The sequence below is a fragment of the Lepus europaeus genome, chromosome 11 (genome assembly GCF_033115175.1).
Source record: "Lepus europaeus isolate LE1 chromosome 11, mLepTim1.pri, whole genome shotgun sequence".
Classification (NCBI taxonomy): domain Eukaryota; kingdom Metazoa; phylum Chordata; class Mammalia; order Lagomorpha; family Leporidae; genus Lepus; species Lepus europaeus.
The window spans coordinates 39,381,368-39,396,086 of record NC_084837.1 but is presented as its reverse complement, the minus strand read 5'-3'; the positions used below and the strand labels follow the sequence as shown (position 1 = coordinate 39,396,086).

General features: G+C 36.2%; 1 protein-coding gene across 3 annotated transcripts in view; it reads right to left on the bottom strand.

Moving 5' to 3' along the window:
• The window catches only part of RALGAPA1 (Ral GTPase activating protein catalytic subunit alpha 1), a 265,029-nt gene that overhangs the window by 37,647 nt on the left and 212,663 nt on the right, over nt 1-14,719 (bottom strand). For all 3 annotated transcript variants that reach the window (XM_062205258.1, XM_062205261.1, XM_062205260.1), the window contains exons 37-38: nt 3,170-3,328; nt 1,697-1,824 (exon numbers count right to left, since the gene is read on the bottom strand). In XM_062205258.1, the coding sequence (XP_062061242.1) occupies nt 1,697-1,824; nt 3,170-3,328 (287 nt within the window). The remainder of the gene's footprint in view (nt 1-1,696; nt 1,825-3,169; nt 3,329-14,719) is intronic.

Genomic DNA, 14,719 nt, shown 5'->3' with positions numbered 1-14,719 from the left:
CTCTAAAGGGTTTTCTTTTTTTTTTTGGACAGGCAGAGTGGATAGTGAGAGAGACAGAGAGAAAGGTCTTCCTTTTTGCCATTGGTTCACCCTCCAATGGCCACTGTGGCCGGCGCATCTCGCTGATCCGAAGCCAGGAGCCAGGTGCTTCTCCTGGTCTCCCATGTGGGTGCAGGGCCCAAAGACTTAGGCCATCCTCCACTGCCCTCCCGGGCCATAGCAGAGAGCTGGACTGGAAGAGGGGCAACCGGGATAGAATCCAGCGCCCCAACCGGGACTAGAACCCGATGTGCCGGCGCCGCAAGCCAGAGGATTAGCCTGTTAAGCCACGGCGCAGGCCTAAAGGGTCTTCTTAATAGTTCCTCCTTATTGCTTCAAAATAATCTTTAAAAACTACCAACAGACTGCATACTCAGATAAGAGATTCAGAAAATAAACAGTTTATTCCCATGTCTATATTACTCGTTAAACTTGCCCAATGGAATTTTTCAATTGATAGATCTCTAGCTAGTGGATTTCTCCAAATTATATTTTTGTTAAAAATTCAAGGCTCCTCACTCCTTATCACTGCATTAAACATGACCACTTCACATCTGAATCTTCAACTTAAAGTAACTGAATACACGTTACAAATGTCACTAACCTTAATCAATGTAACAAGCTATGATCTACCCGTGATTTCATATCATAGTGTCAGAATACATGAGAAATCACATAAGAATCAAATCACATTGCTTAGCTTGATTTTCATCAGACATGAAAATATATGGGGTGGACCACCAAGTTAGAATAAATCTATTTCATGTAGAATCAAACTAAGATATTTTACACTTAGCACAAAGCTTATTATGTAAAAGAAAAATAATGTAATATAATGTCATGTAATAATGTAATGTTTCAATCATATAGAAAAATATGGAAAATAAAAATTCACTTTAGAAAATATCAGAAAATAATTTAAATTTTAAAACTTTGCACATACTGTGTGACAGGCACTGTTTTAAGAGCTTTACACATAAAGATTCATTTATAGTTCTCATGACACCATGAGCTAGATACTATCACCGTCCTCCTTACTTAGATAATGGAAGCTCAGGTTAATTAATGTGCACAAGACTACACAAGCTAAGGAAGGGGAAGCCAGGCAACTGGGCTCTACAAGCTAAGTTCATAAGGTTCCCAGGCCCTCTCATACCTCCTTGTCTCTGGTGATGTTTCCTATACTTGGAAAGCTCTTAATCTCATCCATATAAGTAACTTACTCTTCAAGATTGGTTCAGTCCTCACATTTCTCAGATACATTTCCTGATGCCACCACCCCTTTCAGCTGAGCCAGAGAGCATTTGTTACTATACTTCTGGAATACATGCTTGTACCTCTATTATGGCACGTACTGAAAAGAATGTTTTCCCAACTAAACTGAGTTCTTTGTAATGAGTGGTTATTTCTGTACCCTCAGAGTAGCAGAGTGCCAGGCACATAATGATGCTCTAATTAATTAAGAGATCAGTGCTGATGAAAAGTAATTAAAAGAAGACATATCATTCAAATGCCATAATTGCTCAAACACTGGGAAGGAACTCTATCATTTAAATATCAATAAACAGAAACCCAAAGTTCTTAACACCTAAGAAATATTTACCTTGGGAAGCAGGCATATGTTAGAGTATAAACCATACACTTAAAAAAAGGATACAAGTTTTGATACAACGGAATCAGCGATTTCAGAGCGCGGCTTGCATTTATAGCTGTTGCTCGAACCATAATGGGTAGAACCTTTCCATTCACAATAGCACCATCAAAAAGTGGACCAAAGAAGGGAACCTGATTGAGAAATTAGAATATGATTTTATATTCAAAATGTAAAAAGACTGCAAATAAGAGCAATCAAGACATTTTACATACAAAAGTGCTTCTGCTTCCTCTTTATTTCTTCATTCAGTAAAAATACCATTCAAGTTAAATTCTTTTTCCATAGTGAGCCATTTAGGTGAGGATAATATATAAATAAAAAATGCCAAAGGTCCATAGGGTTTTATTCAGGAGAACTATGTGTTTTCTATAACTGACTAAATAATGTACATATCCTGCCTATTTTCAAGATTTTGTAGTTTAAATAATAAACAAAACTCCAACAGTGGAGGTAATTCCCTTTTCTCCACTGAGCAAACACAGGAAAGATGTATATGTATATGCTTATGGCAGGCAGTTGGCTTTTCATTATTTTTGGGTGATACTGCCTTTATTGTGGAACCTAAAACACTTACTTAGTGATTTATTAGAAAAAGATTTGTTAACAATTGTCCTTTTCATCAGGTAACTGACAGTTTCAAAAGTTGTTCTGTTTGAACATGGTGAGCACAAATAGAAGCTGAAGGCAATGGCCATATATTGCCTCTGTTGTATATTCAAATTTTTAAAGAAGAAAAATCCTTTAAATATCTAAAAATATATTCTTAGCCTGTGGGATGTAGAAAATCAGGCTGTGGGACAGTTTGCTGATCTCTGGTTTGAACGAACCTTAAGACACATGTCTACCAGAAAAATTCATACATGGGAAACTTTACCCAATTCAAGGAATTCTGAAGATTCACAATCAATTGCTGAAAATCTACTAAAAGAATTCAATTTAAAAAAACAGAGAAAGGAACACACTAACAAATTACCAAACTTTATTATCTTGAAATAAAACATTTCTGTACTAATGTGTTTCAATCCAATGGTATATAAAAGACCCAACCATAGGAAAGGTAGCAAAATCAACTGGGTTAAAAATTTGTAGCATTCTCATTTACCAGAAAAATTAAATCATACAATCTTTGCAAGATGTATCAACTAAAAATATAGGAACCATTTGTTCCTATTCTAAAGGGAAAGAGTACTTCTTACTGCGTTGTTTAGGAAACTATAACCATTCTATTAATAAAAGGTAAGTGTTACAAAGGAGCTCTCCCTCTGGCTTTAACTAGCCATCTCCCATTTGAACCATTTCTTGGTATTTGCCTCATGTTCCCTTCTTCTGAAACAGGTTTAGACAATCCATATAGCTAGGAAAGTCTGTGTTATATTTCCATTTTCACAACTTAATGCCTACTCTATTTTCTATAAGATGGAAAGAAACTCATAAACCCAAAATCTACTACTAAAATAGAAGTTATAGAGTTCTTACCTCTGGTTTTTTCATGATCTGGATACTGAACATGTGATTTTTCATTGGATATATTACAATAAGGACATCGCCAAATTCTGTAGGAATAATCCCTCGTCTGTAGTCTCTAGTATGCTCTGACCAAACAATATGTACTTCATCATTTCCTAAATGTCTCAACTGGAAAAGCAAGAAAATCATGGATAGTACTTCATACAGTCAGTTACTGACAATATAGAATAAAAAAGGCAAAAGGGTAAAGAAATCAATTTTTAAAAATGCATTCAATCATTTTTATAACGTGAATGACACACTTAAAGACTTTAGGAGACACTAAAGAAGAATAGAAAATTACAATTTTCCATAGTCAGTGAGAAACAGAACTTGGATAAAAAAGCCTTGTAGTCAGACCAAATACTATGTTTAAGTGGCAAATGTCTCAGTTCTCCACTACACCAACCCTTTAAAGACTGCTTAAAAGAGTATTTTAAAAGAATGACCGATTTGAAATAATTCTTTTTTTTTTTTCTGAAAGTGCTGATGAGTAGTTAAGTAGCTTAAAGAAGGCAATTGGAACAGAAAGAAAATAGATAATTCATAAATTATATATTGCCTACTGAGTATGAGAAAGTTGATTGGTTTTATGAATTTCTTTCAGGTTTTGCCTATGGAACTTAAAATTTCTTCCAAATAAATGTCTTGAGATTTGTTATATTAACAAGATGTTGTTTAAATATTTGTGGTCCTTAACAAAGTTGTTTCCGTCACTCACAAAGTTAACATTTAATAGTTAAAATTCTAAGACAGCAAAGCATCCAGAAGTTGGTTTCTAATTAAGTTATTAGAAAAGTGAACTCAATGCCTATGAGTCTTGAGTTATAAACAGGATTTTTATTACAAAATTTCATTGTTGTATTATATTTATTGATTTTACTACTACAATCATTTAAGTCTGTTTGGGTGAGTATCTTACAGGGGCTTTTCCATTACTTTCAGATAACTGGAAATATTGCAGATAAGCAAGTTTAGAAGTGAGAAAGAGATAAGTACCATCAATATTTACACAATAAGCCAATATATGGGCAATTGCTATTCTTAAAAATGCAATTTATTTTGGCTTACAGACCACAGGATAGGAAAAAAACTTAATGTGTGCTTTAAACAAAGACAGGAGTTAAACTCAGCTAGTGAAAGGCTCCCTTCTGTCACTTCTTAATCCAAAGTAACTCTTTATATCTGTGTAACACACGCACACACACACACACACAAATGGAATGATATGAAACTTGGGCTTTGTGACATTTTTAAAAGGCATAAAAGATTACACAATTCAGAAAAGCCATGGCTCTATAATTTCATTTTTTAATCAAAATACTTTAAAAATATCCTTCCTATACAGCCATCCCCATGTGTCAGCTTTCCTAATAGGTTTATGTTAACTGAATACAAAAGAAATGTGAAATAAATTTAACCAGGAGGGATGATCCAATCTAATTTTGATACATTAATGTCATATGCTGTACATGTTACAATAGCAGCCAGATCTAATACTAAGCTCCAGGCTATACTGAGATTTCCAAATGGCAGATTGTTCTAAGTGATATCAAGTATAATTGAAGTAATAAACGATAGTAAAAGCTGAGCACACTGTCAGGAAGAATTTAAGTATTTACTTTTTAAAATTAAATGAGTTAGGTTAGGAAAGACAAGACAACTGAAATAATGCAGGTCTCAATTTACAGAAAATTCCTTTTATTTATCTGCTACATTAACCCTTGAACTCTTGCCAAAACTACCTATAATTTCTAGTGCCCACTTATCTAAAGAAATGAGAGAAAAGGGCAACAGTACTTTTTATCTCATAACCAAAGCTTGACTTCAAATATCTTCCATACAGGATTAAAAGTTTGTTATAGAAGTTTAATGGAAAAGAGCACCACATTTTTGTCAAGATGCTGCACTGAAGACTTTTGGCATAGAACCATGTATCTAACAGAGTCATCCTAAACATGTTCAAACATTTTAAGGGAAAAGCTTCATGAAAATCCCTTATCATCTGTATTCAAATGCTAAACAAGTAATTATATTAGGCTGTCATGATGAGGCATGTCTTTACATCTCTCAAAATTGAGATATAATTATTAGACACAAATTGAGAAATGGCTAATTGTTGCTATGTGCCTTGGGAATTTTTGAAAAAATATTGAAAGCATGAATTTTTAGTGGTGAAGAGATACTAGTAAATTGTAGGCCATAAATATTTTTCACACTAATTTTATTAGTGTGAAATAAGGCTGTGTTCTACGTATACTTAGTAGGTTTTCCTATGCTCTGGAAAGGAGGTTCCTAGCTACACGTTTTTGGACCAAATGCTAATTCATTTTTGCAGTGGTGTACAAGGCTTCTGTACATGGGGTAGATGTGTTAAAATCATTATCAACCAAACTATTTTAGATTCACTTTACCTGCTGCTAAAGTCATTTGGAACTCACAGTTTATAACATAGGCTATAGATGATCATTATGTATTTATGAAGATGAAGCAATTAAATGTATAAAGCTGAGGTCCCCAATATATTGCAAAATTTAATACTGGAAGAGAGTTTAAATTTGGAATTTCTTACCCAAGAGTAAAGCTCAACACAGTATCCTGAAGTATATATCCTGCCTTTGCTGGAATTCTTCTAAGATTGTGATGTTTACTAATGCACAAATCAGCCCATTTCATTTCTCATTTTAAATTAATAATTCATTTTAATATGCAGTGGGGGGAGAGACAGACACAGAGATCGCTCTCATTTGCGAGTTTACTCCCTAGATGCCTGCAATTATTGGGGCTGGAGTGCAAGCCAGGTCTCCCACATGGGTGGCAGGAACACAACTATTAGTGCACTATCACCCCTGCCTCTGAGGGTCTGTGTCAGCTGGGATCAGGAGCAGGACCCAGGGGTTAAGCCCAGGTATCTGATATGGGTGTCCTAACCTGCATTTTAATTGCTAGGCCTAATGCCTACCCCTTCATTTCATTTTTAAAAAGCCAGAATCATTAGGATATTCTTTATACTAAGAAAAAACTTGCCTTTGAAGCTAATTCTTCCAAAATGAGCCTTACCAAATAAATCTAATCTGTAGTCTATATATAATACTTTCAGATACTTGAAATTCAGGCTAATAAATATCTCAACTTTTCTCTAAAAAAAATAAGAAGAAAGGATTTTGAATGTTTTCAACAAAAAAAATGTAAAATCGTTGAGGAGATACATATGCATAGCCTGCTTGGACATTATACAATGTATACAGGTATTGAAACATCACCTGGTACCCCATAAATACATATAATTTTATATGTCAGAGATAAATTTTTTTTTAAAAATCCTACATTAAGGTACTATAGTGCTTACTGTTCTAAGTGCTTTGTGAAAATTAATTTAATTTTCACAACAACGCAAGATAAATATGCTTATTAGAACTCTTATAATTACAGATGAAGAACTGAAGCTTAGAAATATGAAGTAATTTGCTTAAGGTCATTCAACTGGTAGGTGGCAAACCCAAGATTCCAACCTAGGCAGGCTAGTTTCCAGAACCCATACTTTAACACTTCCCTATATTGCCTCTTGTTAAATAATTTATATGCTCAGATGATGATTATATAATCTGTCATCCACATACTTACTGAACTATTAAGACCACATTTCTTCAACTTGTGTATAACAAATTACTTAGTTAAATGCTTTGGATGGTCTATGGCCCTCCCTGATCTAGTAATCCTATTAAAACAAATTAAGTTATTTTGATGTGATTTGTTATGGTGAACTCAAGATGGCTTCTAGTGATCACTATTTAATTATCTAAGTGTTCACAAACCATCTGTTTAATAATCCTGTTTGCCAATTGACATGGAGCTCATGAATCTTGGCCATTTCTATGGTCTGTTGCCTGTTCTGATCATTTGTGAAAATGTTTGCCCATTGCTATGGACTGAATGTTTGTGTTCCCCTAAAGTCCCTATGTTGAAATCCTAGCCCCCATGTGGTGGTATCAGAAGGTGGGGGCTAGGGGGAGTGATTAGATCACATGGTCTCTCTTATAAGGGATGAACATCACTTGCCCTTTTCACCACTGAAGTTACAGCCAGAAGACCATTACCTGTGAACTAGGAGGTGGTCCCTCACCAGACATCTGGTGCGAGAAATAAGTATCTCTTGATTGAATAAACTGTCCTCCTGTCTGTGTTATTTTGTTATAGCAGCTTAAGGGAACCAAGATATCTATTTTATGGCAGTGGTCACATTTTCCATGATTATCAATAGGGATTCCAGAGTCAAGTCTAGATTTCTTCAGTGCCATAAAATATCATTCAGCTGGAGCTAGAGATTAAAATTCCTGTCAACCATCATCTCTAACAAAATCTGTTAAAAGCACCCAATGCCTAATTTTTATCACTCAGGATCAATACTTGAGAGTTCTTTAATTCTTCTGTTTTCCTTGCTACATCTCTAACAAGCTCTTCCTTTCTTAAAAAAGAGTATGACTTTCCTTTCTTGTACTTTCCTTCCTATTTCCTCTATTATTGTCCTAGTTCAAATGCTAGCCAACCTCTGTTCCTGGACTAATCCATGAGTTCTTTTATTTTTTAAGATTTATTTATTTATTTGAAAGGCAGAGTTATCATCTGCTAGTTCACTCCCCAGATGCTCCCCAGATGAATGTAAAGGCCGGAGTTATGGTGATCTGAAGCCAGGAGCTGGGAGCTTCTTTCTGGTCTCCCATACGAGTGCAAGGACCCAAGGGCTTGGGCCATCTTCCCAGGTCATAGCAGAGATCTGGATTGGAAGTGGAGCAGCCGGGTCTCGAACCAGCGCCCATACGGGATGCCGGTTTTACCTGCTATGCCACAGCGCTGGCCCCAATCCATGAGCTCTTAACACGCCCTCTCTTTTCCCTCTTTCCTGCCTACTGATTTATCTCATTCATCAGCAAACCTTAAGTGAGAGCTGACTGAATGCTCTGTGCTAGTTTTTGCAAATACAATGAAACTCGTATAAATTAAATAAAATTTTTAAAAAATGCTGAGTAAAAATAGCAGAGAGCCTCTCAAGGTTCTGAGTTCAGTGGAGGAAATGGTAAAATAACCAAGTAATAAATAAATGATTAAAAATACAGATGTTCTATACTTTCTTCTCTGAATGCAAATAACAATGAATACTAATCTACAAATGTGCTTGAAGTAAAAGCTGAAGAACACACAAAAGTTAATTAGATTAGGCAGTTACTTCAAGAAGTATTGACATATCTGTAGAAATTCAAAGTTAGTATTTCCCTAACCAAAAAAATGAGAGAAGACCCAAATCAATAAAATTAGAGATGAAAAAGGAAATGTAACAACATACACCACAGAAATAAAAAGAATAATCAGAAATTACTACCAAGAGCTGTATGCCAACAAGCTGGGAAACCCAGAAGAAATGGACAGATTCCTGGACACATACAACCTACCTAAATTGAGCCATGAAGACCCAGAAAACCTAAACAGACCCATAACCAAGACAGAAACTGAATCAGTAATAAAGGCTCTCCCAACAAAGAAAAGTCCAGGACCAAATGGCTCCACTATTGAATTCTACCAGACATTTAAAGAACTAACTCCAATTCTTCTCAAGTTATTCAAAACAATTGAAAGAGAGGGAATTCTTTCTATGAAGCCAGCATCACCTTAATTCCTAAACCTGGAAAAGATGCAACAAAAAAGAGAATTACAGACCAATTTCTCTGATGAACATAGAGGCAAAAATCCTTGACAAAATTCTAGCCAATTGAATCCAACAATGTATCAGAAAGATCATCCACCCAGATCAAGTGGAATTTATCCCTGGTATGCAGGGATGGTTCAACATTTGCAAATCAATCAATATGATACATCACATTAACAAACTGCTGAACAAAAATCATATGATTATTGCAATAGATGCAGAGAAAGCATTTGATAAAATACAACACCCTTTCATGCTGAAATTGGGTATAGAAGGAACATTCCTCAACACAATCAAGGACCACAGCCAGCATCATATTGAATGGGGAAAAGTTGGAAGCATTCCCAGTGAGATCTCGGACCAGACAGGGATGCTCACTCTCACCATTGCTATTCATAGTCCTAGAAGTTTTGGCAAGAGCCATTAGGCAAGAAAAAAGAAATCAAAGGGATACAAATTGGGAAGGGGGAAGTCAAACTATCCAGCTTTGCAGATGACATGATTCTGCATATAGGGAATCCAAAAGATTCCACTAAAAGACTACTGGAACTCATAGAAGAGTTTGGTAAAGTAGCAGGATATAACGTCAATGCACAAAAATCAACAGTCTTTTGTATACACAGACAATGCCACAGCTGAGAAAGAACTTCCAAGATCAATCCCATTGACAACAAGCTACAAAATCAAAGCTAGTATTTCCACTATATTGCTTCACCTGCCTTCCAGATAGCGTTATATTTCACTAAGTATGAGTAGCTCTCAAATTTTATAGTCGTGTATTTATATAAACTTACTGTCTTGATTGCTCACTTTCAGGAATTAAGTTTCTTGAATGCAACAAACACAACATCTAATATTATGCATGAGCATAGAGTAAGCATTCTACAACTACTATTGGCTATCAAGATAAAGCTACTAATATTGGCAAATCTTTTTCTATCATTACATGTTATGTAGCATAAAAACTGAATTATATTAGCATTTATGACATTTATTTAAATATGTCTCTGATAAAGATGTCTGTATATAATTCTTTTGATTTGTGGCTATGGTAGCTATGGTAACTCATTCAACAAAACACCAACCTGATTCTAGGTGCCAGGGATATAGCAATAAATGAAAGCCAGCGCAGTGTCCTTGTCCTCATGGCCTTGATATTCTAAAGCAGATGTGGGGAACCTTTTTTTCTGTCAAATGCCATTTGGATAGTTATAACATAATTCATGGGCAATACAAAATTATCCACTTGAAAATTAGCCTGCTATGGATTTACTAAATTTTGATTCCCACCTGCAGTTGCCTTGGCAGGGCCAGACCTAATGATTTCACAGGCCTTATATTGCCCACAGGCTGGATGACCCCACCCCACCCATCTTCTATCTGCTGTTTTACTCCTCAAATGCCCACAACAGCCAGGGCTGGGCCAGACAATAGCTGGGAAGCAGGAACTCCATCTGGGTCTCCCACATGAGTGGCAGAGACCCAAGTACTCAAGTCATCGTTTGCTGCCTCCCAGGGTGCACATTAGCAGGGAGCTGGATGCGAGCCAGAGGCAGGACTCAAACCCAGACACTCTGATACAGGATGTGAGGGTCTCAAGCAGGGGCTTATTCCGCTATGCCACAATGGCTACCACCCATGGCATTTATTCACTATAATAATAAACTTTCACTTTTACTGTAATAATGAAAAGTATGTAGTTAGTTATTCTTTAAATTTTCAAAAAACTATTATTCTCCAAACTACATTTAACATACAGATTCTTGGAAAGGATCTTATTTACTTTTTAAAAGATGAGTTTTATTTATTTGAAAGGTAGAGTGACAGAGAAGACAGGGAGAGATAGAGAGAGACTTATCTTCCACCTGTTGGTTCACTCCCTAAATGGCCACAACAGCCGGGTCTGGTCCAGGCTGAGGCCAGAAGCCAGGAACTCCATCCTGGTCTCCCATGTGGGTGGCAGGGACCCAAGCAGTTGGGCCACCTTCCACTGCTTTCCCAGGTACATTAGCAGGGAGCTGGATGAGAAGTGGAGCAGTCAGGACTCGAACAGGTGCCCAGATGGGATGCTGGCATCACAAGCAGTGCAGCTGAACTCACTGTGCCACAGTGTTGGCCCTGTGTATCTTACATTTTAATATTCTTAAATAAACATGTCTAATTTTATGTATTTATTTTTAAAAGTTCATTTCATTTTATTTGAAAGGCAGAGAGAGTGCACGTGTGCACAAGTAAGATCTCCCATTCACTAGTTTACTTCCCAAATGCCTACAAAGCCTGAAGCCCAGAACTCCATCCCAGCCTCTCATGTGGGTGGCAGGGACTCAATTACCTGAGCTATCACCACTGCCTCCCAGGGGCTTCAGCAGGAAGCTGGATTGGAAACTGAGTGGCTGGGACTTGAACCAGGTAATAAGATATGGGATATGGGTGTCCCAAGTCATGATTTAATTGCTGAACTACATGTCTGCCCTTTTTATATTTAGTTCTATTTCTATATAAAATTATACTTAAAATTGGACCAAGCAGTCTACAAGGATCACTTATTGGTCAAACTAATTTGAGTAAATTTTACGGTAGAAAAAGAAATGCTGCCCATTATCCTAACAGTATTTCAGAGGAAACTGATTTAAGTGAAGTGCTTCTTTCCCCTCTTTTGGGGGGGAGGGAATCTAAGAAATGAAAGATAGATTAGAGAATCCAACTAAGTATGTTATGATGATCTCAACTTGATCTTCATCAAACTTCTAAAAGGATGATTCAGCTACCCATGAAACAGAGTGTCAGCAAGTGGCGAGAACAAGGAGACAGGAAATGAGAGCGGCTCCGTGAACACTTTATACCAATGCTTGCAGCACATTTGATTTTTAGGGGTGAATACACCCAGTTAAGTGGAAATTATTTTTAACCATTTTCTATCAGTCTTCCTCACGGAGAGATAATTTATAAAACAGATGCCTGGACTGGGGTGATACCAGGATTTTTTATATGGTGGTATAATATTTCTATGAGAGACTTTGCTAGATTGTTTGATTGATTTGTTAAAAAAGTATAGTATACATCGTAGAAAGTCTGTTACTGTCTTACACTTTGAAAAAAAAAAAAAAAAAAAAAACCTCTCTTTACAAGAGAGAAAAATGCTACCCTTGAATAGATCCAAGGACATTTCCTTCTCATTCTGAGAAAATAAAATTGTCTAAAAATAACTTCCAAAATACCATATGATAATTTAAATAAAAGTCAGAACTAAAATTAGGTTCTTTACAATTTAAATAAATGATTTTCTCTCACCAAGTTTAAAACAAAAAACTAGAGTCATAAATAATTCTAGCTTGCCAGAGGCATGGCTATTTCTTTATACTGACTGTTGACTATCTAATTTAATTACAGGTATTAAACTCCATGCTGAGGTCAACAATCCTTACTTCCTCCAATATTACACTTCAACCAGTGCTCATTAATGTGTCTACTGAATGGATTAACACACCTAAAGATATATGTACAAAGGTTGGGGGACAACCTAATGACATCCAATTGTTTATCTGTAATAGGACACATGTTATAGGCCTCAACTTATTACAACTAATGTGGAATTTATTAAATTCAAGAGAAAAAAATACCAATACAGAAGATTTTTTTATTAAGAAGTGACACAAGACAACTAGCTTCTTTGATTAAGTTTAAATATTTAAAATTAAGTTTAAACATTTAACCTATTTAAAAGAAAGTGATATTATGACAGAACTAAAATAAAAGTCTGTTATTTAGAAGAATCTTTCATAGCAGAACTCTGAGGTGATTAAGGGCAATAATAGAGAACAGGGAAAGGGAAAATCCACATGTAGAGAAATTAATGTTCACATGTTTATTTTTATGAGAAGGTTTAGACTAGTAATACTGAATTACAAGATGCTGCAGGTAAATATTCCTTTTCTGCTGGACATAAAAGGTGCTACTATTTCTTGAAGGAGAATAGTAGTAAAAAATATCAGGAGGTATTACAGGACTATATTATTCATATATACAGAACTAAGAGGAATGGTCCTCCAATTCAGTCTGACATTAATAGTGTACCTACTGAGGAGCTGGCCTTGTGGTATAGGTTAAGCCACCCCTTGTGACACTGGCATCCCAAATGGGTTCCAGTTTGTGTACCAGCTACTCCATTTCTGATCTAGCTCCCTACTAACACATCTGGGGAAAGCAGCAGCTGATGGCCCAAGTGCTTGGGTCCCTGCACCCATGTGGGAGATACAAAAGAAACTTCTAGCTCCTGGCTTCGGCCTGGTCCAACCCTGGCTGTTGCAGCCCTCTAGGGAGTGAGCCAATGAATGGAAGATATCCGTTTTTCCCTCTCTCTCCTTGTAACTCTTTCAAATAAGTAAATAAATCTTAAAAACAAACAAACAAAAAAAAACTTAAAAAAGAGTAGACTTCCTTAAATTGATTTAAATTACTACTTGAGAAAATAAGAAATCTATACTTTCTAAACTGACAACTGCTACACTATATAATGCAATTTGACACTTTCATATCTACATGATAGGTGGTAAAAACTTTAAAGCAGTTACTTTTTGAAATGTTTTTCATAAAAACAAAAATCTTTTTAAAATGCTTTATGTAGTAGATAGGATCAAGTGCCCGGCAATAATAATAGAATTAAAAAGGAATGAATGTCCAATATGGGAAACATTCCACATAGCAGACTCACAGAATGACAATCACTTTAAGTAACACTCTGAACTTTGAATTAGCCTTTAAGGCTTCCTGGCCCATGAGAGCATTTCAGGCATGGAAAGCCAGGACACTGTGTCAAAAAAATATTCTACATGAAGGATCTCTGTGAGATCCCTATGGAAAGAAGTAGCCATCAAAGAAGGATGTACTTTTCTCTAAAAGGGGGAGAGAACTTCCACTTTGCTTATGGCCTTGTCCAAATACTGACAGAGTGTGTGGACTCAAAAGGCTTCCATAGCCAAGGCAGCTCATTTCAAGAGCCTCAGGTGGTCACTGATGTCCTATGTAAGAATGTTAACTGTTAAGTGAACAAGAGTCACTGTGCACTAACTCCCCATGCAGGACTTCTGTCCTCAATAAAGTTGTATTGAGAGTTAACTGTAAAACCAGTTCTCAGTGTGTGTGTGTGAGAGAGAGAGAGAGAGAGAGAGAGAGAGAGAGAGAGAGAGAGAAAACTGTTGAAAACTTTACTTAGTATAGAGTTGGTCTTCTGTGTACAAAGTTAATTGAAAATGAATCTTAATGGAGAATGGGACTGGCAAGGGAACAGAGAGGAGAGGAGGGGTGGGAGTGTGGGTGGGAGGGCTGATATGGTGGGAAGAATAACTATATTCCTAAAGTTGTATTCTTTAAAAAATAAATTTAAAAATAATTTTTAAAAATGCTTTATGTAGGTAAAAAACATTTATCCAGCCTAGGTAATTTTCTTCAATAATAAAACAGGTTTAGTTACTTTAACAACTAAAGAAAAGTGTACATGGCTGCATTATAAAGATTTACACATTTATGAACATGTTTGCACTTTTAAAAGTTTTATTTCTGGGCCGTTAAATGTCTGAAATGTCATGTCATGTGACTGTCTCAGTTCTTTCTCTTTACTGGATAACTGAGCAAAATACTAGTTCCTTTTTTAACCACATAAATGGCGCCGGCGCTGTGGCATAGTGGGTTAAGCTGCCACTTGCAGTGCCAGAATCCCATATGGGTGCCAGTTTGAGTCCTGCCTGTTCCACTTTCAATCTAGCTCTCTGCTATGCCCAAGTCCTTGGAACCCTGTACCCACGTGGAAAACCTAGAAAAAG